Source organism: Diaphorina citri, unplaced genomic scaffold (assembly GCF_000475195.1).
Source record: "Diaphorina citri unplaced genomic scaffold, Diaci psyllid genome assembly version 1.1 scaffold1173, whole genome shotgun sequence".
In the NCBI taxonomy this organism is placed as follows: Eukaryota; Metazoa; Arthropoda; class Insecta; order Hemiptera; family Psyllidae; genus Diaphorina; species Diaphorina citri.
The window spans coordinates 33,115-59,787 of record NW_007378602.1 but is presented as its reverse complement, the minus strand read 5'-3'; the positions used below and the strand labels follow the sequence as shown (position 1 = coordinate 59,787).

The following is a 26,673-nucleotide window of genomic DNA, read 5'->3' as shown; positions in this document are numbered from 1 at the left end:
ATGACCGGCTTTTAAAGTTCCTTTTATTAAACTTTTTTTTTAAAAAAAAAAAAAAAAAAAAAAAACTTGGGTCTTACAAGTGTTTTTTCTTTCTTCTTCTTCCTCAGGGTGGTAGTGATTTCGACTCGGTGTTCGCATGCGAGATTTGCACTCGAGAGTTCGGGGATCGAGCCTCGCTGTGGCTGCACATGGTACACGGTCACAAGGAGGAGGCAGCGCTATCGTGCGGCAACTGTCTGAAGGTGTTCCGAGATAATCTGAGTCTTCTGAAACATGTGGAAGAGGAACATCCGACTATGCAACGCCGGTACTCGTGTCAGGTAAGTGAGCTGGAGGTTACTAGATTCAGTGCTGGGATTTAACGTAAATTATGTTTAGCTGGGGTTTACAGGTATAAGTTGTGCTTCATTAGATTATCAGCTTAGAACAGGATGTCCGGTACTGTCCCAATTTGTCTCATTATAAAAGGATTAGAGTTTAGGTGTGGACAACTTGTCCAGGATCGTGCCAGGCAGAAAAAAGGTGACATACTAATTACGGACTCTTGGAAAAGGTTTTCTTACTCTTTGCGGACCCTTCGAAAAAGGTACACATAATACTAGTTTTGAACACTTTACTAGAGCGGTACTGTCCCAATTTGTCTCATTATAAAAGGATTAGAGTTTAGGTGTGGACAACTTGTCCAGGATCGTGTCAGGCAGAAAAAAGGTCACATACTAATTACGGACTCTTGGAAAAAGGTTTTCTTACTCTTTGCGGACCTTTCGAAAAAGGTACACATAATACTAGTTTTGAACACTTTACTAGACGATAATCTGAGTCTTCTGAAACATGTGGAAGAGGAACATCCGACCATGCAACGCCGGTACTCGTGTCAGGTAAGTGAGCTGGAGGTTAGTAGATTCACCGCTGGGATTCGATAATCTGAGTCTTCTGAAACATGTGGAAGAGGAACATCCGACCATGCAACGCCGGTACTCGTGTCAGGTAAGTGAGCTGGAGGTTACTAGATTCACTGATGGGATTCAACGTAAATCATGTTCAGCTGGGGTTTACAGATACTCGTATAAGTTGTGCTTCATTAGATTATCAACTTAGAACAGGATGTCTGGTACTGTCCTAATTTGTCTCATTATAAAAGGATTAGAGTTTAGGTGTGGACAACTTGTCCAGGATCGTGTCAGGCAGAAAAAAGGTGACATACTAATTACGGACTCTTGGACGTTTTGGAGTATTCTTGAACAAACAAACATGTTGGCAACTCAAATGCGCGAAATCTAGTTATAGAACAGAGTACATACCTAACCTAAGGACAGTCCAATGGTCGGTCGGTTTAAACTCTGTTCAAGTCTTCAAGTTTGACTCTTGAATTAAGCAATACATAGTATTTTTATAATTTACTGTAGGCCAGTCTCCGAAAATTTAGAGCATCCACCCCATCGACAAAATCCTGGATATGGCCTTGGTGATGGACTCATAAAGAAGACCGAATTTTAGGGTCACCCGCTATACATATCTCATTTTCGTTCACCTCTTTCTCAAGCTCATCAGCTAGTCTTCTCTCATCTCACACATTTGCCACGAAAAAATTTCCGTCCCTTCTTGTGCACTTCACTTCTGTCTTTGGTGTAGAGCATTTCCTGTTTATTTTTCTTCAGCAGAATTCAGCTTTTCAATTTCAGTCATTCTTCGACGCTCTTAGCGTGAGGTCGGTTGGAAAATTTTCGCTAAGTCGAGTTGAATTTCAGAATTCTTTACGTAACTCTGGTGTGTCGTAAATTTTTTAGTTCCTTCGTCAATTTTTAATTTCCCCCGGTGCGGATTTAGAAAAACTTTTTCCCCCCGAATTTCCCGTTTTAATAGTTTATAATAATCCGAAGATTTTCCTTCTTTTGCCATTTTTTATTCCATTTTTAATTAGGTCGGTATAAAATGGCCATTTTTTAACGTCTTCATTTGACTTTTTACGCTTTACCGGCTTTTTAACAACCGTTTAAGACCGGATTTTACATTGTCTCGTTTTATAACGAATTTTCCGTGTCGGTTTTTATTTCGCGGTAATTTTGCTTGGAACATATTTTTGTGGTACCTACTTATTTTCGAGTAATAAATGTACCGATAATAATCAGTGGTATATTCGGTCGTTCAGATCTAATGTAGCTAAAATCCCATTTACCAAGAAATAATAGCTACGGGACAAACTTCGAGATCACCTTTATAGTAAGTGCATGTTTGTCTTATATTGATATAGTAGATACATATTGATACCAACCTAATAATTTAATTAAAGCTACGAGACTCTGGTTCAATTCCCAAGGGCACAAAAAAAAGAGGTTTAATAGAGGGACTGTAATTATTAAGATAATTTATTTTCTATGTCCTGATCTACAGGTTGATACCATGGAGGCTATCAAGGAGCATAGGAAGACAGAGCATGCTATGTATGTATGTGACCTCTGTCCCAAGTATTATAGTAGATCCACACATCTATGGAAACATGTGAATCGCGTACACAAGGGTCATCCTGATGTAACATGTCGTATATGTTCTAAAGTATCCTCCTCACGAGGACACCTCGAGAAACATCTGATAGCCCATGATAATCCCAACACAGAGGTGGATGAACCCCAAATGAATGAGTTTGGGGAAAGTGTTCACATCTGTCATCTGTGTCAGAAACAATTCAAACAGAACTGGCTCTTACAGAAACATAAGAAGACATGCAAGGGTCCCAAGCGTCCTACATCCCCCCTACCTGAACCTGATGAGGATGGGATCTTCCGGTGTAAGAAATGTGTGAAGGTGTTTGTGAATCCGGATATCTATAAGAAACATTTGAAACATTCCCATACGAAAGCATACTGTGAGGTGTGTATCACTGCGCCAGGTTATGAAACTAAGGTGGAACTCCTGCATCATATGAAAACAGAACATAAGGATAATGAGGAGTACAAGTGTTTGATACCAGGATGCAAGAAGTATTTCCGTACCAAGCTAGACTGTCAGAAACATTGCCGTGAGCACAAGACTGTGACCTCACGCTGTCCTACCAACTATTGTAACTTCTGTGCAGATCTATTCACCAATAGGAAGAAGCTGTGGTTACATCTGAAATCCACTCACAAGGATCTGACAAACTGCATGTGTTCTGCATGTTTTGTAGTGGAGGATAATCTGAGCGCGTTGGAAGCACATGTCGCTGCTAAACACAAAGCCATCATCAAGAAACCATACGCATGTCGTATCTGCGCGCGGTTGCTAGGCAACGGTGTCAAGGTATCTGAACATATCAAACTCCATGGAGAACATCTGGTGAACTGTAGAGTATGTGGTAGTATATTCCATTCGGAACCAGAGCTCAAGGTTCATCTAGAAGAGCATACAGACGTCCCCGAGACCAAGGAGCAGAAGCCACGTCCAGAACGTAAGTCAGTCACCCCTGTAGAGACTAAGCCAGAGGAGTTACTTGTGTCTAAGAGACTAAGAACCGTCCACACGTGTAACCTATGCCACCGTACATTCCGTGTCATGGGAGATCTACTCAAACACAAAGCGTCCGAGCATGATATACCTGTGAGTGGAGAGTTCTGCTTTACATGTGATACACAGCTTGTATCCCCCGACACATTGAAGACACACAAGTGTGAAGTGCTGAACAAATCCAATGAAGATCTGAATAGTAGTGAGGAGTTGAATGATTCCGGTAACTCCGGGACCGGGGGGCGGCAGAGGCGTACCTGGGGAGACGATAATGATCCCGTCACATGTGATCTATTTTTCCACAAGTTTGGCCATGCCTCGGGATGAACTAGCGGGATTCCGGAGCGAAGCGACGGAATTCAGCTAGTTACAATTAAAAATATTACTTATTTGGGGTGTAGTTCCCGTCACATGTGATCTATGCAGTAAGGAGTGGCCGAGCCGTAAGTTCATGTGGCAACATCTGATCCGATCCCACAAGGCAGTGGCAGGCCTGGCATGCGGCGTGTGTCTCAAGATCAGTGAAACCTATGAGGCCCTGGCGTTACATCTGGACCAGGCACATCCGGGCTACTTTGCTGAGGAAGTAGATAACCCGACGTGTGAGGTGTGCGGGAGATATCACAATGCTCGTCCCAAACTCGAGTCTCACCTGGCTGTCCATGTTGGATTAGACAAGAGTCAAACACTTCTACACAAGTGCATCTGGACCAGGCACATCCGGGCTACTTTGCTGAGGAAGTAGATAACCCGACGTGTGAGGTGTGCGGGAGATATCACAATGCTCGTCCGAAACTCGAGTCTCACCTGGCTGTCCATGTTGGATTAGACAAGAGTCAAACACTTCTACACAAGTGTAGCGCGTGTAAGTTTGTATGTCGTACTGTGACTTATCTGAAGAAGCATGAAGCAACACATGATGGAGAAGAAGGAGAGGAGGAGGACGAGGAAACAATGGAGGTGTTGGATGATGATGATGATATTGATGAAGAGGATATCGAGGATGAGGAAGAGGAGGAGGATGAGTTAGATGAACTGGATGAGAAGGTGCAGACACAGTTCAAAGAAATGCTATCACTATTTGTACTATTTATAATGTAGATACTTTCACTAACGTTAGTGAGATGTTATTTTTGACACAATATTTGTGTCCTATTTGACTTGACCAGTCCATTGATAACTCCACGTTTATGCTTTTGTGTATATCTAATATTTAGGTATTTCTCTTTGCACTCCTGTGTATTAAACATATTCTTGTTGTATAAAATAGATCAGTTGCGCTTACTTGGGTGATATTGCAAAGTCACAGAGCAGGAAAAATGAGGACCAACGGATTTTTTCTTTTTCTTCTACGACTTCTAGATCCCGAGACAAATCGATTAAAAAAATACCGGTAAATCGTGAACTTTGACGTCACGTCATACGCTCCCGTAGGCGATGAAGTCATAATTTATGAATCCGCTTCGTTTGTTTGTGTGCAAGCGTTTCTGCGCATTTTGACGTGAAATCTGACGTCACAACTATTTGAACTTTTCCATTAGAACGGCAATTAAAAATTGAATTTTCGACCTTTTAAAGTTACTTTTTCGGAGTTTTGACACCAGATTTGGATTTTTCACTACTTTTTACGTAGGAATCAACCATTTATTAATAATTTTTACCCATTTGCAACTGCTCCATTATAAATTATTTATTCTAATTAATTTTTAGGTAGGTAGGTCTCTAACACTCTTTAATCGAGAATAGATACTGTTGATAATAAAATTGTGTATTTAATTAGGCATTTTTCCCCCCAAGGCTTTATTTCCAATTGAGATAAGTGAGAGAGTTATCTTTTCACTGAACTTCATTCTTTAACTTCCTGTAGGTATAGGGAGTTAGAATCTGACTCATTGACTTAATAGTTCACTGAAAAGAGTAGTTCTCTTTTACTAACTCACTAACTCACTCTACACAAATCTATTTTTCCAAGTGGTCAGGTCGATTCCGAAGTAAATTGATCTCTGCCAACCTCCTTCTTTTGTTCTGTCTAGAAAGTAAAACATAAGTGAAAAGTTTCAGCTATGAAATGTTTTCCATTATTGTATTTTCAGGGTTCCAATTCAGACTCCAGCCCGCCCAACCCTCTCAAGCGTGCCCTGGAGGCGGTCATGATGTCCGGCCCTGCTAAGGTGGCCCGTAGTGACCCCCAGACCTCTGAGAATAACTCCGCCCCTGGTAGTAGCAATAGTGGCGGAGCTAAGGGGTGTATGTTGTGTACGCAGCGGTTCCATGGAGAAGAAGGAGAGGAGGAGGACGAGGAAACAATGGAGGTGTTGGATGATGATGATGATATTGATGAAGAGGATATCGAGGATGAAGAGGAGGAGGATGAGTTAGATGAACTGGATGAGAAGGTAGGGAGTGAAGATGAAGAGGAGGATGAGGAAGATGATGATGAAGATGATGAAACGAGTGTAGATACGAAGAATAGTGATAACTGAACCATATCTCGGAGATAATACCAAGTATTACTGTCAAAATCCCACAATTTCAGCGAGACAAGTCTTGAGTAATAACTATTATGAGTTATCAGTATTTTCGATTTGTTATTGAGACCATAACCAACCACTCTTTCTGAGATAAAACCTCAAATATCGCTGAGAAAAAAGTCTCTCTTGATATCAAGAACTCCACTCAGAAGTCAGAACTCACTCATATCCTCCAGCAATTGATGATTGAACACTACATCCGAGATTAAATATCTCAAATTCAGGAACAAAATTCTCCTACCTACCCCCTCCATCAAGGAGAGAAAAAAGATCAAAGGGAACTATTATGAGTTATCAGTATTTTCGATTTGTTATTGAGACCATAACCAACCACTCTTTCTGAGATAAAACCTCAAATATCGCTGAGGAAAAAGTCTCTCTTGAAATCAAAAACTCCACTCAGAAATCAGAACACTCATATCCTCCAGCAATTGATGATTGAACACTACATCCGAGATTAAATATCTCACATCCGAGATTAAATATCTCAAATTCAGGAACTTTGAGATATTTAATCTCGGGGTTAACTTACTCAAAGGGTTAACTTACCCTTTCCTAGTGGTTACCTTCCACTCCTCAGTATTAATTTTTTAAAGATTTTTTTTTTTTTTTTTTTTTTTTTTTTTTTTTTTTCAAGGAACTAATGCTTTTAACACTTAAATCAGATTTTTTCATCATATTTAGAGTTAAATATTATTGAACGACAGACCTTTTTCTGAAAGGTCCACAGTTCATTTCATTAGCAGTATTAATTGAGGGGCTCTATGAAAAAGTTGCCATTTGTACAATGAAAATGAGCACAGAAAGTGGTTCCTTCTTTCACAGACCTCCTTATTGATTGATTTCTGATAAAAACAGACACAGTTCAAAGAAATGCTATCACTATTTGTACTATTTATAATGTAGATACTTTCACTAACGTAAGTGAGATATTATTTTTGACACAATATTTGTGTTCTATTTGACTTGAACAGTCCATTGATAACTCCACATATGTTCTAAAGTATCCTCCTCACGAGGACACCTCGAGAAACATCTGATAGCCCATGATAATCCCAACACAGAGGTGGATGAACCCCAAATGAATGAGTTTGGGGAAAGTGTTCACATCTGTCATCTGTGTCAGAAACAATTCAAACAGAACTGGCTCTTACAGAAACATAAGAAGACATGCAAGGGTCCCAAGCGTCCTACATCCCCCCTACCTGAACCTGATGAGGATGGGATCTTCCGGTGTAAGAAATGTGTGAAGGTGTTTGTGAATCCGGATATCTATAAGAAACATTTGAAACATTCCCATACGAAAGCATACTGTGAGGTGTGTATCACTGCGCCAGGTTATGAAACTAAGGTGGAACTCCTGCAGCATATGAAAACAGAACATAAGGATAATGAGGAGTACAAGTGTTTGATACCAGGGTGTAAGAAGTATTTCCGTACCAAGCTAGACTGTCAGAAACATTGTCGTGAGCACAAGACTGTGACCTCACGCTGTCCCACCAACTATTGTAACTTCTGTGCAGATCTATTCACCAATAGGAAGAAGCTGTGGTTACATCTGAAATCCACTCACAAGGATCTGACAAACTGCATGTGTTCTGCATGTTTTGTAGTGGAAGATAATCTGAGCGCGTTGGAAGCACATGTCGCTGCTAAACACAAAGCCATCATCAAGAAACCATACGCATGTCGTATCTGCGCGCGGTTGCTAGGCAACGGTGTCAAGGTATCTGAACATATCAAACTCCATGGAGAACATCTGGTGAACTGTAGAGTATGTGGTAGTATATTCCATTCGGAACCAGAGCTCAAGGTTCATCTAGAAGAGCATACAGACGTCCCAGAGACCAAGGAGCAGAAGCCACGTCCAGAACGTAAGTCTGTCACCCCCGTGGAGACCAAACCAGAGGAGTTACTTGTGTCTAAGAGACTAAGAACCGTCCACACGTGTAACCTCTGTCATCGTACATTCCGTGTCATGGGAGATCTACTCAAACATCTGGTGAACTGTAGAGTATGTGGTAGTATATTCCATTCGGAACCAGAGCTCAAGGTTCATCTAGAAGAGCATACAGACGTCCCCGAGACCAAGGAGCAGAAGCCACGTCCAGAACGTAAGTCAGTCACCCCTGTAGAGACTAAGCCAGAGGAGTTACTTGTGTCTAAGAGACTAAGAACCGTCCACACGTGTAACCTATGCCACCGTACATTCCGTGTCATGGGAGATCTACTCAAACACAAAGCGTCCGAGCATGATATACCTGTGAGTGGAGAGTTCTGCTTTACATGTGATACACAGCTTGTATCCCCCGATCAATGCAGAATAATATGTCCTTGTTTTTTATTATACCTTGAGGTATTATTATTTTTTTAAGAAAGAAAAAAAAAATGTACGTTTTTTTGTAAGTTTGATTGGAAACAAAAGCAATTTGTTACGGAAACTGACTTTTAGCTTTAAAAAAACAGTTGAATTGATATTTGATATCTTTAGTGTAAATGTTCACTTGAATCACATTAGGTAATACTTAAAATTTAAATAATTGTATTATGTGTTTTTATTTTTGTAACTTGTTCTCTCTCCTTTCATTTTTTATTTCATTTAATTTTGCATCTTGAAATATGTCTATCAAAAGCAGTGGTTGATAACAAGGGAGAATCTAATGAAAATATTGAAATACCTATTTCCCTACAAAAGCCAACTCCTTGTTGTTGAAACCTATCTTTTGAAGACTGATGTTGATTTCAGTTTTGTTGTATATTTAATTAAAGTAAATTAATGATTATCTTGCCATTTATTTTCCTCTTCTGTATTTATTTTTATCTACATGACTATTGCATGATTTACATTGTAAGTTATTCAAATACATAAATAAAATTAATGACTAATTTTTTCACATTAAATCCAAACAATTTCGTTTTTCTATAGTTAGAGACAATCTAATTTCCTAGGGAAGTTAATCTTACTTACATTTAATCTTCTTTTTCTTCGCCTTTTCCCATGTTCAGACGGGGTCGGCGTTTTTGTCAGCCTCTCAATCAGCCCTGGGGTGATTGCTTTTGGGCTGACATGTTGGCAAAATATTTCAGCTGGGGTGACTCTCTGGTGTTCTCGTGTTGACCCAGCACCTAAATGAGAATTTTGTTAGAACACCGGCCAGCCGTTTTGAAAAATGGTTTCAAGACGGTTTTACAGTTTACAAACAAGTACCCAACTTAGGCCAAAGAAAACAATAATGGGTGAAGAAGAAGAAGAAGAAGAACGAGAAGACCTAGAACAACTAGTACAACGCCAAATGTTTATTCGTTTCGAACAATAGAAATAGATCGGGGCAATAAAAACCCCTCGTAAAATTTTACGCGAACATAAATTTTCTGAGGATATAAAACAATTAGGCAGGAGAGATATCTCTCCTCATATTTCTAATAGTCGGCAATTAAATTTAATTTGATAAATGATTAGGTATGCAGATCCGGTGGGGTAGGTAATAGGTATCTGTTTTTGTCGAGTGTTATTGCTAAGTATTTTAACCAATGGAGGAGTTGCAATTGGGAAAAAATTATTAATAAAAGGTCGATTCCTATGTAAAAAGTTTTGAAAAATCCAAATCTGAGGTCAAAACTCGGAAAAAGTAACTTTAAAAAGTCGAAAATTTAATTGTTAATTGCCGTTCTAATAAAAAAGTTCGAAGAGTTGTGACGTCAGATTTCACGTCAAAATGCGCAGAAACGCTTGCGCACAAACAAACAAGTCGGGAGTAATGAATTATGACGTCATCGCCTACGGGAGCGTATGCCGTGACGTCAAAGTTTACGATTTACCGGTATTTTGTAAAGCGATATATCTCGGTATCTAGAAGTCGTAGAAGAAAAAGAAAAAATCCGTTGGTCCTCATTTTTCCTGCTCTATGACTTTGAAACATCACCCAAGTAAGCGCAACTGATCTATTTAGCCAGCCTAGTTAGCTTGGAGAGTAGGCCGTCTGACTAGTAAGCGCTAGGTTGCGGGTTCGATTCCCACCTCAGTCGAACTTTATCCTAAACAGATAAGGTTTGTTCTCGGAACGACTGGTTTCCTCCTGTCCTGTCCTCGTTCTCTGTCCAGTTTCGGGACGATAAAACCTTAACAGTTACAGTTCCCTCTATCGACCTAAAAAAAGAAAAATAATACCTATTACCGACAGTGATTTGAAAATCATGCAAAAATAGCAGCAAGCACTCGTGAAATGGAAAACAACTCCATACTCTTCGAAAACAAAAGAAAAAAGAATCAACCACAGATCAAAACGAAGATAACACTTGCAGGAATAGTTCCTAGTCCATCCAAGAGAGCTCGAAGATCCCATCCTCATCAGGTTCAGGTAGGGGGGATGTAGGACGCTTGGGACCCTTGCATGTCTTCTTATGTTTCTGTAAGAGCCAGTTCTGTTTGAATTGTTTCTGACACAGATGACAGATGTGAACACTTTCCCCAAACTCATTCATTTGGGGTTCATCCACCTCTGTGTTGGGATTATCATGGGCTATCAGATGTTTCTCGAGGTGTCCTCGTGAGGAGGATACTTTAGAACATATACGACATGTTACATCAGGATGACCCTTGTGTACGCGATTCACATGTTTCCATAGATGTGTGGATCTACTATAATACTTGGGACAGAGGTCACATACATACATAGCATGCTCTGTCTTCCTATGCTCCTTGATAGCCTCCATGGTATCAACCTGTAGATCAGGACATAGCTCACATTTCATGTCGTCTGGTTTCGGTTTGAACACCCTATACATGGAAGGTAAGGGGATATCGTCTGTCACGTTATGTATCTCCCTGTGGCGCGCCATCTTGGATCTCTTAGTATAGGCACGTCCACATACATCACATGAATGATCACTATCCAATGGCCAATGCTTGCTCTTCACATGCTCCCTGAGGTCTGCTACACTAAGGAATATCTTCAGACAGATCCCACACACGTTCGGTAAACAGTAGGGATGTACTCCCATGACATGTTTGAAGTATTCAACCCGAGACTTCCACATCTTACCACATATCTCACAAGTATTGGGATAGTCCCCTTGTTCTGTATGATGGGCAGCGTGTTCCTGTAACAGAACACTCGATACAAACACCTTACCACACTGCGTCTGAGGACACGTGATCTTCTCATCACCGCCATGTTCTTGGAACATATGGTTCCACCGTTCTGTTCTCGTCGTGTAGGTCACCCCGCATAGTTCACACGCGTATGGCATGCTAGGGGTGGCAGGCGCGGTCGCATGATGCATCACACTGATGTGTTTGAGCAGTGCGTCCTCACTAGGGAATAGCTTAGCGCACAGCTGACACCCCACGGCGAAACTCTTATCCCCAGGGCTATACAGGGGTGGTACAGGGCGGGTCGTGGGAGGGGCAGGTGGAGGTGTGTTGAAGGCGGGGGCACGGCGAGGTTGGTTATTCGTATTGATCATGGTACCAGGATCTAGAGGTTTACCATACTGGTCATGAAGGTTATGTATGGCCACATGCTTCATGAGTTTCTTACGAGAATCGTGCTGTCTACCGCATACCTGTGAATAACAAAGTATAGGGTTAAGTTTATGTTTTTTGGGACTTCATATTAACTGTTAGTAACGTTCACCTTGTAATTTAAATGACATGTAATGTTCCAAGAGTTTTTCATTGCACCTACATAATAATACAGTCTCTAGTAAAGTGTTCAAAACTAGTATTATGTGTACCTTTTTCGAAGGGTCCGCAAAGAGTAAGAAAACCTTTTCCAAGAGTCCGTAATTAGTATGTCACCTTTTTTCTGCCTGACACGATCCTGGACAAGTTGTCCACACCTAAACTCTAATCCTTTTATAATGAGACAAATTAGGACAGTACCGGACATCCTGTTCTAAGCTGATAATCTAATGAAGCACAACTTATACCTGTAAACCCCAGCTAAACATAATTTACGTTGAATCCCAGCGGTGAATCTACTAACCTCCAGCTCACTTACCTGACACGAGTACCGGCGTTGCATGGTCGGATGTTCCTCTTCCACATGTTTCAGAAGACTCAGATTATCTCGGAACACCTTCAGACAGTTGCCGCACGATAGCGCTGCCTCCTCCTTGTGACCGTGTACCATGTGCAGCCACAGCGAGGCTCGATCCCCGAACTCTCGAGTGCAAATCTCGCATGCGAACACCGAGTCGAAATCACTACCACCCTGAGGAAGAAGAAGAAAGAAAAAACACTTGTAAGACCCAAGTTTTTTTTTTTTTTTTTTTTTTTAAAAAAAAAGTTTAATAAAAGGAACTTAAAAGGCCGGCTTCATCGATCGATGTCGAATAAACCGTCCACACTGCCTCGACGACATTACCTCTCCGTCGATCGAAGGCCGGTCGACTATGTTGTTGAACACACCCTTAACAAAGCAGCGCTTTTATCGGTTCCCGAAATCCAAGAGAGGAGGAGGACAGGACAGGAAAAAGCACGAGTCTTGCGCGGGCAGGAGAGACTGGGGGTCAGTCTGGGATGAGGAGCGATGCTACGACACGGATCCACACGCGTGCTAATGCAGCAGATGTTTCATTGCTACGAAAAAAACGCGGTTAAACCTGCATCTTTTAAAAACCAAAATCTTTTTTTATTAGGCTACCTATTAAGTTGGGGGGAGGGGGTGAGTCGAAAACAGACCACACGGCGTCTAATGTAGCATATGTTTCCATCTGCTACGAATAAAAACGGCCGTGAAACACTCCATCTCCTTTAAACAAAATTAAATCTTTTCTTTAAGTTATTTTATTACCCTAATTAAGGTTTTTGGAATCGAACCCACGCACCGCTCGCGCTACAAAGCAGAACGAAGCTACTCGTCCAAATCAAACAACGGCTGGAACACAATGCACGTGGGATTTTTAGCCGCTACCTCCACCATCATTCAGCGCTTTCCCCGTAGCGCCAGAGTTAGGGCTGGTCAGATGTCGCCGCGCCTCTGTATAGCGCTAGACTCGCTAGTGTAGTGCAGGCATTCCCACCGCTTGGCGCGCCACTGGGTGCCTTGGCGGTAGATTCCTTGGGAGTAGACGGGCGAGAGGGTTTGGGCTCCGGCGAAATTGGGGTTATACCTGCAATGAGGAGGAGAATTTATGTTGTTGTTTACAAATGTCGAGACGTTGACCATTAGGCCATTTTCCTACGGGCGTCCCAATATTTTTCTACGATGGAACTGCTGGCTTCCAAGGCTGGACAGGGGAGAATCTTATATTATAAAAACAAGATCCATTTATGTATAAAACTAAACAGGATTGACGATTTACACTAAACTATCTTCTTCTCCTTCGCCATTTCCCGTGTTCAGACGGGGTCGGCGTTTTTCATCAGCCTCTCAATCAGCCCTAATTGGAGTGTTTACTTTGGGCTGACATTTGGTTTTGGCTACAAATTTCACGAGTGGATGCCCTTCGCACTCAACCTTACTATTTCTTTAGCAAAGCAAATCACAGGCTGATATCCTCCCTGTCTAAATTTCCCCAGCCAGACTGCTACTAGGATTGAATAAAAAAAATCTGGTGTGAACATCACACAACTTTCTTTATCCTGTTGAATGGTGCTTATTTGTGTGTTCTGTTGTAACATTTACAATATCTCTAACCGTTTAGTCGATATGGCTGAAAACCACCAAAAAGCGGTCGAAACCCGCCAAAAAGCGGTAAAATGCCGCCAAGCGTTGCACCGGTCTTAACCAAAAGTTTCGTGTCGCATCCTTGTCACATTTGACATCTACATACCTAACATACCAAATTTCAACTCTCTAGCTCTTACCGTTCTCGAGATATTTTGTTTACAGACACACACACAGACAGACAGACACACACACGGACCAATGGCTGAAACTTTGGATTTAGGCTCTAGGGACCTCAAAACGTGTTTTGGCACTAAAAATTCTAGGGACCTCAAAACGTGTTTTGGCACTAAAATCTGACCATCGAAAATTTGACCCGATTACATTACTTTCCTTCCTGTAGGATAAGGAAAGTAAAAAGTTATATCACTGTACTTATTCATGATGAATTCTGGTGAATTCACTTGATATATGCTTGAATAGGTTCAGCAATGCTCAATAGATGATTCTGTAGAGGGGTGAAAAATGTAATGTCAAAATGTTGAGTTAGCACAATCAATACAAGTTAGGTTAGGGCCCTAAACTTTGTGCATATTTATAACAAGTCTCTTCTCATGTTGGAACACACTTTGGTCTTCAGCATAGGCACACATGTGTGAAAAACACCAAAAAATGAGCCAACACAAAGTACACATGAGACTATAAACCTGTCACTTGGTATATGTACTGAAGCAACATGGAAAAACTCAAGCACACTCCACATCAACTCTTTAATTGGGTACTTACCACCAGTCAACAGTCAACTAACATGAAATTCACAAAACTTTTTAAATGAAATACCTAGATCACCCAAGCTGAACACTGTCATTAGAGTTAGGTATAAGTACTATACATGAAATGTCAAATAAAAGTGGGTGACAATACAGATAGAATCAAGGCAGGGCAGCTGCCTGGTGTTCTCTACTGACCCCACTAGTCTCAGCCTACTTTTATTGATTGGCGACTTACATTTCGAGTAACACGATACCTCACCTAAAAAACACTTGACATTTTTATCCCATTTCGAAAAAGAGAAAAAACACAACACGAAAATCAAGAACACAAAACGTCTCTTTGTACCACCAGTCAACTAACATGAAATTCACAAAACTTTTTAAATGAAATACCTAGATCACCCAAGCTGAACACTGTCATTAGAGTTAGGTATAAGTACTATACATGAAATGTCAAATAAAAGTGGGTGACAATACAGATAGAATCAAGGCAGGGCAGCTGCCTGGTGTTCTCTACTGACCCCACTAGTCTCAGCCTACTTTTATTGATTGGCGACTTACATTTCGAGTAACACGATACCTCATCTAAAAAACACTTGACATTTTTATCCCATTTCGAAAAAGAGAAAAAAACACAACACGAAAATCAAGAACACAAAACGTCTCTTTGGCGATTTCGTTCGGACCAAGTGGTTTTTCTGGTTTCCAGAGACAGATGTATCTCAGTTAGGAAGGTTGACTCACCTCCCGACATCCGCCATCATACAGAACTCTGTCCATCTAATTTAGCACCATTCTCCAAACCGAGTTCCAAGTTTTTTTTTCTACACTTTTTTGTTTACAAAAATTGATGTGCCCGAACACCGATGATCGCACTAGCGACAGAAATACGACATCTCAGCCTACTTTTATTGATTGGCGACTTACATTTCGAGTAACACGATACCTCACCTAAAAAACACTTGACATTTTTATCCCATTTCAAAAAAGAGAAAAAACACAACACGAAAATCAAGAACACAAAACGTCACTTTGTAGATTTCGTTTCGGACCAAGTGGTTTTTCTGGTTTCCAGAGAGAGATGTATCTCAGTTAGGAAGGTTGACTCACCTCCCGACATCCGCCATCATACAGAACTCTGTCCATCTAATTTAGGACCATTCTCAAACCGAGTTCCAAGTTTTTTTTTTTCTACACTTTTTTGTTTACAAAAATTGATGTGCCCGAACACCGATGATCGCACTAGCAAGAGGAAACGTTCGCGTTATGATGGACGTAGGTTTAGTCCCGGAACTTTTCACACTCGAGGCAAACGCAGAGCTTTTCCGGACGGTGAGTTTTCCTTTCGGATTCCAAAATTCACGGTGTTCAATAGGTAGAAGATCCCCCATTTGTCCGCATAGCAACCCCCTTGGCCATTTCCTCACCCCCTCCCCATGGTTGTTGTCTTGAAAAAATCATTCGTCAATTTTCGGAACTCCTCGGCCAGACTCGGGATATGTTTCTCAAGGAGGTTAGAAGCAGTGGACAAGCTCCGAGTAAGAATGAGAAGTGAAGCTGAAAATAGGAAATCAGATGAATGAACGAAGTGAGATCCAAGTTTTAATTAGACAATTTTACATTTATTTGCCGTGCATCTCAGCGATTTTTTTTTACTTTGATTGATTTAAGGAAAATTTTTCAACAAAATAAGGATTTTCTCATTGAATGTTTGACTTTTTTTTAACCCCTGATGTCCTCCTGTTTACCAGAACGTCTTGACTACACTACCGAGACAGGCCCAAATATTAAAAAAAGAAAAAAGAAGGGTTATTGGCTTTATGTCAATGCGAATCTGCGACCTGATTAGACTCTTGAGTGGAAGGTAAACACTAGGTGAGGTTAACGCCTCTACAACCTAACCCTTAGAGCTCCTTATGTGGTCAATGTCCCAAATAAATGAAGATAAAATTCCATGCCTCGCCTGGAATCGAACCCGCGCTCTCCTGTTTAGAGTGACGTAAAGTCAAAGTATCCATTGCAATCAGTAAGGTTCCCTTAGACTCTCTAGAGCAGTGTTTCTTAATTAGTTTGGCCCGCGGAACCCTTTTCAAAAGGTGAACATCTTTGCGGAACCCTGAACTTTCAAGATTGCACCCCCCACCCCCACAGTTCCCTCTATCAAACCTCTAAAAAAAGCTGTATAAGATGAAATACCTAGTCTAAGATGGTCGTTTTGAAACTGCATTTTATCTAGTGTATGATTTTTCCAAAATATCTCGCGGAACCCTTGCAGTCAGCTCGCGGAACCCCTAGGTTCCGCGGAACACCAATTAAGAAACACTGTTCTAGGGAATAATATCAACTAGTGGTTCAGTGCATTAAAGAACTCACACAACACCAGCCTAGTTAGCTTAGTTGGTAGTGCGTCTGCCTTGTAAGTGCTAGGCCACGGGTTCAATTCCCACCCGTGGCGGATTTTATCCTGATGGGATAATATTCGTTCTCGGAATGGCTGGCTTTCTCCTGTCCTGTCTTCCTTCTCTCTTCGATTTCGGGACGATAGGACCATAGCAGTTACAGTTCCCTCTGTCAAACCTCTTTTTTTTTTTTTTTACCGGTAAATCGTGAACTTTGACGTCACGTCATACGCTCCCGTAGGCGATGAAGTCATAATTTATGAATCCGCTTCGTTTGTTTGTGCGCAAATACTTGAAGTACGTATATTAACGGGAAGAACCCTTTTTCGATACAGAATATAAAACATAAATATAACAATAAAACAATAGAAAAAAAATCGGTTAGGTCAGGTTAGGTTAGGTTAAGTTAGGTTAGGTTAGTTTAGGTTAGGTTAGGTTAGGTCCACTGTACTTATTCATGATGAATTCTGGTGAATTCACTTGATATATGCTTGAATAGGTTCAGCAATGCTCAATAGATGATTCTGTAGACGGGTGAAAAATGTAATGTCAAAATGTCGAGTTAGCACAATCAATACAAGTTAGGTTAGGGACCTAAACTTTGTGCATATTTATTTATAACAAGTCTATTCTCATGTTGGAACGCACTTTGGTCTTCAGCATAGGCATACATGTGTGAAAAACACCAAAAAATGAGCTTCGAGTTAGCACAATCAATACAAGTTAGGTTAGGGACCTAAACTTTGTGCATATTTATTTATAACAAGTCTATTCTCATGTTGGAACGAACTTTGGTCTTCAGCATAGGCACACATGCGTGAAAAACACCAAAAAATGAGCCAACACAAAGTACACATGAGACTATAAACCTGTCACTTGGTAAATGTGTACTGAAGCAACATGGAAAAACTCAAGCACATGAATTTTCAATCTCCACATCAACTCTTTAATTGGGTAACTACTTACCACCAGTCAACTAACATGAAATTCAGAAAACTTTTTAAATGAAATACCTAGATCACCCAAGCTGAACACTGTCATTAGAGTTAGGTAGGTACTACATGCTGTCACTTGGTAAATGTGTACTGAAGCAACATGGAAAAACTCAAGCACATGAATTTTCAATCTCCACATCAACTCTTTAATTGGGTACTTACTACTTACCACCAGTCAACTAACATGAAATTCACAAAACTTTTTAAATGAAATACCTAGATCACCCAAGCTGAACACTGTCATTAGAGTTAGGTAAGTACTGACATGCTGAAAAACAAACATTTTAACATTTTTTTTTTTTTTTTTTTTTTTTAAGGAACTAATGCTTTTAAAACTTAAATCAGATTTTTTTCATCATATTTAGAGTTAAATTATTGAACGACAGACCTTTTTCTGAAAGGTCCACCGTTCATTTCATTAGCAGTATTAATTGAGGGGCTCTATGAAAAAGTTGCCATTTGTACAATGAAAATCAGCACAGAAAATGGTTCCTTCTTTCACAGACCTCCTTATTGATTGATTTCTGATAAAAACAGACACAGTTCAAAGAAATGCTATCACTATTTGTACTATTTATAATGTAGATACTTTCACTAACGTTAGTGAGATGTTATTTTTGACACAATATTTGTGTCCTATTTGACTTGACCAGTCCATTGATAACTCCACGTTTATGCTTTTGTGTATATCTAATATTTAGGTATTTCTCTTTGCACTCCTGTGTATTAAACATATTCTTGTTGTATAAAATAGATCAGTTGCGCTTACTTGGGTGATATTGCAAAGTCACAGAGCAGGAAAAATGAGGACCAACAGAATTTTTATTTTTCTTCTACGACTTCTAGATACCGAGATCTATCTGTAAAGTTTTTGCCTCGGGGCAGGGTGTTTTTGCATGCAAAGTAAGTGAGAGTTTCATGTAAAAGGGCCTATGTGTAAAAAACATAATTCTGGGATAAATTTTACATTGCTGTATTAAAATGTCTCTCCTGAAAAGTAACGAAAATAACATAGGCTGTTCTTCTTGGGAACGATTCGTATAGAGAAAGGGAACGTGTACTATCTTCCACGTAGAACACTCCACTGTAAGCGTATAATACCTACAAATGAACAATGGAATACTCATTAAAAGAAACGACCCAAAGTACAATGCTTACAATCTCTTCAGAATTAATTTCGTGGAAATTATGTGTCGGATTCCATTTTTAGACGCCTTAGGCGCTTGGAAACTTTTATTCCGCTTACAAAATTTAATAAAAAAAACTCTCAGACAGAACTGGAAAAGTTTTTTGTCCTTAAAAAAAAAGGAAAGTCCCCCCAGTCTTCTTCTCTGAAAATGTTTACCATTATTCCTAATTCGGTAAGTATATGTACCCAGGTTTTTTTTTTTTTTTTTTTTTTTTTTTTTTTTTTTTTTTTTTTTTTTCTTTACTGTTTATATCCTCTAGACAGAAGTAGTTTTTCTTTCACTTACCACACTGTCTGGTGGCTACCTATCAAGGAAGTATGCATTTACCACTGTGACTTTTTTAGATTTTTTTTTATGACTAGAATAATCACTCACCTCGCAGGGGGAGTATTGATCTGTGGTGTAATCTCCACCGAGTCGTCCCCCATGAAGGTGGGCAGCCCATGTTGTGTCGATGTGTGCAGTAGTAGATGAGTGCGGGTAGGGAACCTCTGACCACATAGTGGACATTGGAGCATTTCCTGAGATGAAGATCCACTACCACTTCCTCTAACTTCGCCGTTGTGCTCCTCCTTGTACCTGGAATAGGAGGAAAGTTAGTGGTTAGGTGGAATGGAGGAGCTCTTTTAAGAGAACCTTTCCACTTAGAAGAAATATAGGCATGAAATTTATTATGCTTATTTATTTGAGAATTTTACCACACATACATATGTATTATGTAATAATAGAGCTCTAAGAGTTAGGTGAGTGGACATTGGAGCATTTCCTGAGATGAAGATCCACTACCACTTCCTCTAACTTCGCCGTTGTGCTCCTCCTTGTACCTGGAATAGGGGGAAAGTTAGTGGTTCGGTGGAATGGAGGAGCTCTTTCAAGAGAACCTTTCCACTTGGAAGAAATATTATTAGAAGAAATATAGGCATTAAATTTATTTTGCTTATTTATTTGAGAATTTTACCACACATACATATGTATTATGTAATAATAGAGCTCTAAGAGTTAGGTGGTAGAGAACACCTCCAACCTCCAGTGTTAACCTCACCAAATCCAATGCAACCTTCCACTCAAGAGTCCTCTGCAAGATTATGTGATATATGTTATAGTTGTAGTAATGTGACACATTTTATATGGAACAAGATCTAAAACCTAATTTTAATAATAATGGGGAAAAACACAATAATAAGAACTTTGACTTACTGGACGTTAGGAGAATTAGCTGAGTGATCATTGCTATCTTCCTGTGGCTCCACATTGAGCTCAAGGAAATTCATCGGGTAATTCATATCATCATCTTCCTCTTCCTCTCTCCCCTTCTCCTCTCTCTCGTCCTCCTCATCTCCGTTGATAGCTTCTACCGTGAGACTGTTCCCGTTTTCATTCCCATTGGAGAGAACCACTTCGGGTTTCAGCATTTCTGACATGTCTTCATTGTCCATTGTTTTCAATGTGATTGATACCTGATGGCAAAAATAATGAGATTTCATAATGTTACCTTTAAATTTAAATGGAAACTTTGGTGTGCTTTAATTAGTGAGAGGCAGGCCTATAAGTATAGGTAAGTTGTGCTTTATTTAGAATGTCAGCTTAAAACAAGTTGTTTCTTATAGTCATTATACTAACAGTTTAATTGCAAGGCTGTAACTGCTAATATCATCATAACTGCTATGGTCTTATCATCCCAAAAGTGAAGAGAGAAGAAAGACAGGATAGGAAAAAGTTGCTCATGCTTAAAAAAAAAAAAAAAAAAAAAAAAAAAAAAAAATGAAATTTACACATTAAGTAATTTGATAGATAGATCAATTTTATTAGTTTTCAATACAACAAACAATAAACTATAGTTCATCATCTTGTTGTCTTTCTTCTTTGATTTCTATGTCAAAGGTCCTGAGTTGATGTGGATCAGACACTGAACAGTTTTTATTGAATATTTGCTCATCACAATTAGTGGATTTGTTCTTCAAGTCTATCAAAAAATAATGAGATTTCATAATGTTACCTTTAAATTTAAATGGAAACTTTGGTGTGCTTTAATTAGTGAGAGGCAGGCCTATAAGTATAAGTAGTGCATTATTTAGAATGTCAGCTTAAAACAAGTTGTTCCATTATAGTCATTACACTAACAGTTTAATTGCAAGGCTGTAACTACTAATATCATCATAACTGCTAAGGTCTAATCACCCCACAAAAAAAAAAAAAAAAAAAAAAAAAAAAAGAGGTATGAAATTTACACATAAGTCATTTGATAGATAGATCAATTTTATTAGTTTTCAATTCAATAAACTATAGTTCATCATGTTGTTGTCTTTCTTCTTTGATTTTCATGTCAAAGGTCCTGAGTTGATGTGGATCAGACACTAAACAGTTTTTATTGGATATTTGCTCATCACAATTAGTGTATTTGTTCTTCAGGTCTATCAATGAGCCTAGCTTTCCAATAAGACTACCTGCAAGTCTAAGTGCAGCAATTTTCAGAATAGAACTCATAATAATTGGAGAAACACTTGAAATGCTATCAACACACACTCACTTGGAATTTATTCATACTAATTTTGAGAAAAGAAGAGATATTTTTGCTGGAAATTTTTGAGAAAAGTACAGAGAATTTTTACTGGTAATTTTAGTCACAACTCCATTACCTGTAATTTGGTTGTCAAATTTTGACAAGAAGATTGATATATGAAAACTGGAACTGACATTTTATGTGACTGGTTGATTTTTTTAATTTTTTTTTCTTTCTTTTTTACTGCCAGTTGCTTTAAAAATTATATTTTGATGTAATACTCAGCTAACTAATCATAATAAACACTCATATTCTTACAACATATAAGCAAGCATTACCTGAGGAAGTAGGTTGTGAACCATTGACAGAGATGTATTTGCATTTTTCCAGATTAGACCTAACAAGTTTGCGAGCTGAGCCTCTGTCACAAATCGTTCACTGAAAAAATCAGTGTGAAGCAAGTAAGATTCATATGATGGATCATTTTTGCTTGTTATGGCTATGGTATTCCAATTAGTGATGTGCACTCGTATCAATTTCGTTACATCATTGATCAAAACTGGCAGGTAGCTGGTCGCCAAATGGAGGGTGAAACCTTCGTCATGAAAACCCTCGTGATTTTTCGTTTTGTGAAATTACGAAACGAGATGCAGATCTGTCTCATCTCTCTCCTTCCACGCAACTCCTCCGGAATGTGTAGAAGTTGTCCAGGTTGAACACACATTTGAAGCACAGATATCGAGGGAGGTTGTCAGTTTCTGATATCTACGGAGAAAGAAAATTTAGAAGGCAAAAAGTTCAAGTTTGGGATGGCAATAAATAAAGGAGTGTTAAAATATGTATTTAAAATTCTCAATTGGTAATAGGTGGACACCTATGACAAGGCAGGAAGCTATGTAGTCATTGTGCAAGGGGGGTTTCCTACACGTCAATTTTTTGATACCTACTTGTCTGTTTTAAATTCCTTTCTCAAAGACTTTTCCTAAGATCATCTAATACTGGGATACCAACAACAACAATATGTACAAAAATAACTAAATAATTAGAAAATAGAAATGTGTAAATACTTTTGGTCTTTCGACTGTAGAGGGTACCTACTTGAAAAATTAAATAATTTTATCTGTGAAGCTGATGCCTCTTTACAATTTTTGTGAATATCAGCGGTATTAAGAACCTCTTTTACTGATTCCATCATATTTTCAACTCCACCTGTTTTCATTTCACTCTTGTAATGCTGTCACTAGTTGCTACTCCGCATTCCATGCACAGAGCCGAAAAAACTTCGATTCTACCGGGAATCGAACCCGGGCCTTCGGTGTGCAAGTCTAAAATAATACCCACTCGGCCACTGAGATGACTCCTTGTGCTAAATTTATTTTTAAAAAATGTATGTTAAAACTGGTTAACTTATTATATTTACATAAAATAAAAAAAACACGCGTTATTATTAAATATTTTTAATATTGGTTTTCTGTATTACTTTATTTTGTTTTATATAATAAGATAGAATAATAGTTTCTCTTTACACAATTTATTTAAAATAACATTGAAAAAAAGGTTATAAAATCTCTAATAATTGGGGAAAACACGATTTCACTAGGTAATCTACATATTCACTGTCAAAAAAAAATCTGGTGTGAACATCACACGACTTTCCTCATCCTATTGAATGATGCTTATTTTGGGTGTTCTTGTCCTTATAGCCAAACTTTTACAATATCTCTAACCGTTTAGTCGGTACCTATAGCTGAAAACCACCAAAAAACGCTCAAAAACCGCCAAAAAGCGGACAAAATACCGCCAACCGCAGCAACCATCTCAACCAAACGTTTTGTGTTGCATCCTTGTCACATTTGTGAACTACATACCAAATTTCAAGTCTCTAGCTTATCCCGTTTCTCAACCAAACGTTTTGTGTTGCATCCTTGTCACATTTGTGAACTACATACCAAATTTCAAGTCTCTAGCTTGTACCATTCCCGAGATATTGTTAAATTACACCGAAAACCGCCAAAAAGCGGTAAAATGCCGCCAACCGTTGCACCGATCTTAACCAAAAGTTTCGTGTCGCATCCTTGTCACATTTGACATCTACATACCAAATTTCAAGTCTCTAGCTCTTACCGTTCTCGAGATATTTTGTTTACAGACAGACAGACAGACAGACAGACAGACAGACAGACAGACAGACAGACAGACAGACAGACAGACAGACAGACAGACAGACAGACAGACAGACAGACAGACAGACAGACAGACAGACAGACAGACAGACAGACAGACAGACAGACAGACAGACAGACAGACAGACAGACAGACAGACAGACAGACAGACAGACAGACAGACAGACAGACAGACAGACAGACAGACAGACAGACAGACAGACAGACAGACAGACAGACAGACAGACAGACAGACAGACAGACAGACAGACAGACTTACAGACAGACAGACAGACAGACAGACAGACACACAGACAGACACACACACAGACAGACACACACACGGACCAATGGGGATATTTTGTTTACAGACAGACAGACACACAGACACACGGACAGACAGACACACACACGGACCAATGGCTGAAACTTTGGATTTAGGCTCTAGGGACCTCAAAACGTGTTTTGACACTAAAAACTGACCATCGAAAATTTGACCCGATTACATTACTTTCCTTCCTATAGGATAAGGAAAGTAAAAAAGTAGTTAATAAATGAGTGTTCTTTTCTAGACATTGAAAAAAATCTAATGAAATGGTCAAATTTTCTATAGAGACGAACATTTTTCGGAACAAAATTTTTCCCATGGAAACAACTTATTCTGGGTAAAACTTGAAAATAAAGGGAAAAATAATGAAAAAATAGAAAGTAAAAAATCTGTTGGTTGAAATAATATTGTATGTGTAGGAACAAGGAGAGTAAATTTGGCAACATATGGTAGATTTCACAACATCGCAGGGCAGTAAATGCATGTTACTGGACCACTTAGAATCATGGGCTCTTTTTCTATGAGAACTAAAAAAATACCCAAATGCTATTGTTTCTAAAGTTAGAGTTTTGCTCAGTAAGACTGTTATGATTTTTATACTTTCGTTTGTTCGATACATCTATTTCAATTTGCTCTTTTAGTTAACTGATTACTGATTATAACTGTGGTTAAATTTAACGAAGGTTAAATCTAGGCTGGCTAAAATACCTTTTAGCCAGCCTAGTTAATGTTTTTTCCTATGTTCAATGATTTTTTTTTATCTATTCTTGGTGGTGTCGTCCGGAGCAAAACATAACTTTAGCATGAAAATGTGTAGAGGTGACTCACCTCCCGACATCCGCCATCATACAGAACTCTGTCCATCTAATTTAGCACCATTCTCCAAACCGAGTTCCAAGTTTTTTTTTTCTACACTTTTTTGTTTACAAAAATTGATGTGCCCGAAGACCGATGATCGCACTAGCAAGAGAAATACGACGGAAACGTTCGCGTTATGATCAACGTAGGTTTAGTCCCGGAACTTTTCACACTCGAGGCAAACGCAGAGCTTTTCCGGACGGTGAGTTTTCCTTTCGGATTCCAAAATTCACGGTGTTCAATAGGTAGAAGATCCCCCATTTGTCCGCATAGCAACCCCCTTGGCCATTTCCTCACCCCCTCCCCATGGTTGTTGTCTTGAAAAAATCATTCGTCAATTTTCGGAACTCCTCGGCCAGACTCGGGATATGTTTCTCAAGGAGGTTAGAAGCAGTGGACAAGCTCCGAGTAAGAATGAGAAGTGAAGCTGAAAATAGGAAATCAGATGAATGAACGAAGTGAGATCCAAGTTTTAATTAGACAATTTTACATTTATTTGCCGTGCATCTCAGCGATTTTTTTTTGGACAAGCTCCGAGTAAGAATGAGAAGTGAAGCTGAAAATAGGAAATCAGATGAATGAACGAAGTGAGATCCAAGTTTTAATTAGACATTTTTACATTTATTTGCCGTACATCTCAGCGATTTTTTTCCACTTTGATTGATTTAAGGAAAATTTTTCAACAAAATAAGGATTTTCTCATTGAATGTTTGACTTTTTTCTTTTCCTGAATGTGTTCCACAGTTCATAGATGCTATTTTTGGGTTTTTCTGATCTCTCTACTATCCTTTTCGCTTCTAGTGTCCATCTTTTGTATCATTTTCCTCAAGATTTTTTCCAAAGATCGTTGAACTTAGATCGTGTAAACGGATCTTTGATGGATATGGGTGAGGTTAGGTTAGGTTAGGGTAGGTTAGGTCAGGTTAGGTTAGGTTAGGTCAGGTTAGGTTAGGTTAGGTTAGGTTACTCTTCATGTTTCTAAGTTATTTTCTTACAGGCGAAAGGTGGATATGGGTGAGGTTAGGTTCCTTTTCGCTTCTAGTGTCCATCTTTTGTATCATTTTCCTCAAGATTTTTTCCAAAGATCGTTGAACTTAGATCGTGTAAACGGATCTGTGTTTAGCTTCAGTGGAATTTTAGCTTCACTTTTTGTTCTGTCAATTTTATTATCCTTTCTTCTCGACATCCTTGAAAAAGCAAAGAGGAAGAAAAAAATCGCGTATCTTGAACCGCGGGAAATTTTTGAAAATTAATTTTTCAAAAGAGACGTACCGAGAACGGGCTGTTTTGCCTGTTTTTTTGCTGTTTTGCCGGATATTAATTTGTATTGCCAGATTTTCCAGTTATTTTGTGACTATTTTTCTCTCTTTTATCCCTGTAATTTCTGGAATCTTAAATTTCCTAAAGAAACCATCAAGGTAAGTTTATGTCTGGACCCTCGGATCAAAAACGGGCATTTGTGTCATTGTTGCACTGATTTTAAAACGTCAATCTCTAGATCAGTGGAACAGGCCTGACAATATTCTGATGATCATGACAGGACTTATTCAATACGATTATCTAGGGATTGATATTAACTAGTGGTTCAGTGCATTAAAGAACTCACACAACGCCAGCCTAGTTGGTAGTGCATCTGCCTTGTAAGCGCTAGGCCACGGGTTCAATTCCCGCCCGCGGCGAATTTTATCCTGATGGGATAATATTCGTTCTCGGAACAGCTGGCTTTCTCCTGTCCTGTCTTCCTTCTCTCTTCGAGTTCGGGACGATAGGACCATAGCAGTTACAGTTCCCTCTGTCAAACCTGTCATGTTCGTGATATATCTCATCCATTTCCATGAGATAG

General features: G+C 39.3%; 4 protein-coding genes across 4 annotated transcripts in view; 2 read left to right on the top strand and 2 right to left on the bottom strand.

The window, feature by feature from the left end:
• Window positions 1-6,239, top strand: part of LOC103514584 (zinc finger protein 808-like) — a 28,296-nt gene extending 22,057 nt beyond the window's left edge. Inside the window, 6 exon segments of the mRNA XM_026827509.1 lie at window positions 108-320; window positions 774-878; window positions 2,362-3,764; window positions 3,892-4,184; window positions 4,187-4,527; window positions 5,574-6,239. Coding sequence (XP_026683310.1) covers window positions 108-320; window positions 774-878; window positions 2,362-3,764; window positions 3,892-4,184; window positions 4,187-4,527; window positions 5,574-5,963 — 2,745 coding nt within the window. The 3' untranslated portion in view covers window positions 5,964-6,239.
• A 771-nt stretch (window positions 6,240-7,010) lies between these two features.
• On the top strand, window positions 7,011-8,960 carry LOC108253046 (zinc finger protein Xfin). Its single transcript, XM_017446285.2, has 3 exons — window positions 7,011-7,768; window positions 8,009-8,329; window positions 8,938-8,960. The coding sequence occupies exons 1-3, from the start codon at window positions 7,093-7,095 to the stop codon at window positions 8,958-8,960; spliced, it is 1,020 nt and encodes a 339-aa protein (XP_017301774.1). The 5' UTR covers window positions 7,011-7,092.
• Window positions 8,961-10,322: 1,362 nt separating this feature from the next.
• On the bottom strand, window positions 10,323-12,623 carry LOC103514583 (zinc finger protein 62 homolog). The gene is made up of 3 exons (XM_008479481.1): window positions 12,618-12,623; window positions 12,014-12,226; window positions 10,323-11,576 (listed from the first exon to the last, which is right to left on the bottom strand). The coding sequence occupies exons 1-3, from the start codon at window positions 12,621-12,623 to the stop codon at window positions 10,323-10,325; spliced, it is 1,473 nt and encodes a 490-aa protein (XP_008477703.1).
• A 6,728-nt stretch (window positions 12,624-19,351) lies between these two features.
• Window positions 19,352-22,146, bottom strand: LOC113469651. Its single transcript, XM_026827513.1, has 3 exons — window positions 21,820-22,146; window positions 20,179-20,438; window positions 19,352-19,560 (listed from the first exon to the last, which is right to left on the bottom strand). Exons 1-3 carry the CDS (start codon window positions 21,841-21,843, stop codon window positions 19,353-19,355), a joined length of 492 nt encoding a protein of 163 aa, XP_026683314.1. The 5' UTR covers window positions 21,844-22,146; the 3' UTR covers window position 19,352.
• Window positions 22,147-26,673: the final 4,527 nt, after the last annotated feature.

Excerpts from the sequence above, each read along its gene's own strand:
- LOC108253046 (XM_017446285.2), top strand. The coding sequence starts at position 7,093 with ATGAATGAGTTTGGGGAAAGTGTTCACATCTGTCATCTGTGTCAGAAA. Across the intron at positions 7,769-8,008 it reads TATCAAACTCCATGGAGAAC|ATCTGGTGAACTGTAGAGTA; the intron begins ATCTGGTGAACT and ends ATCTACTCAAAC. Across the intron at positions 8,330-8,937 it reads GCTTGTATCCCCCGATCAAT|TTAGAGACAATCTAATTTCC; the intron begins GCAGAATAATAT and ends GTTTTTCTATAG.
- LOC113469651 (XM_026827513.1), bottom strand. The coding sequence starts at position 21,843 with ATGGTTCACAACCTACTTCCTCAG. Across the intron at positions 20,439-21,819 it reads TTCACAACCTACTTCCTCAG|GTATCAATCACATTGAAAAC; the intron begins GTAATGCTTGCT and ends TTTTGCCATCAG. Across the intron at positions 19,561-20,178 it reads GCTAATTCTCCTAACGTCCA|GTACAAGGAGGAGCACAACG; the intron begins GTAAGTCAAAGT and ends CTCCTATTCCAG.
- LOC103514583 (XM_008479481.1), bottom strand. Across the intron at positions 11,577-12,013 it reads AACGCCGGTACTCGTGTCAG|GTATGCGGTAGACAGCACGA; the intron begins GTAAGTGAGCTG and ends TGTTATTCACAG.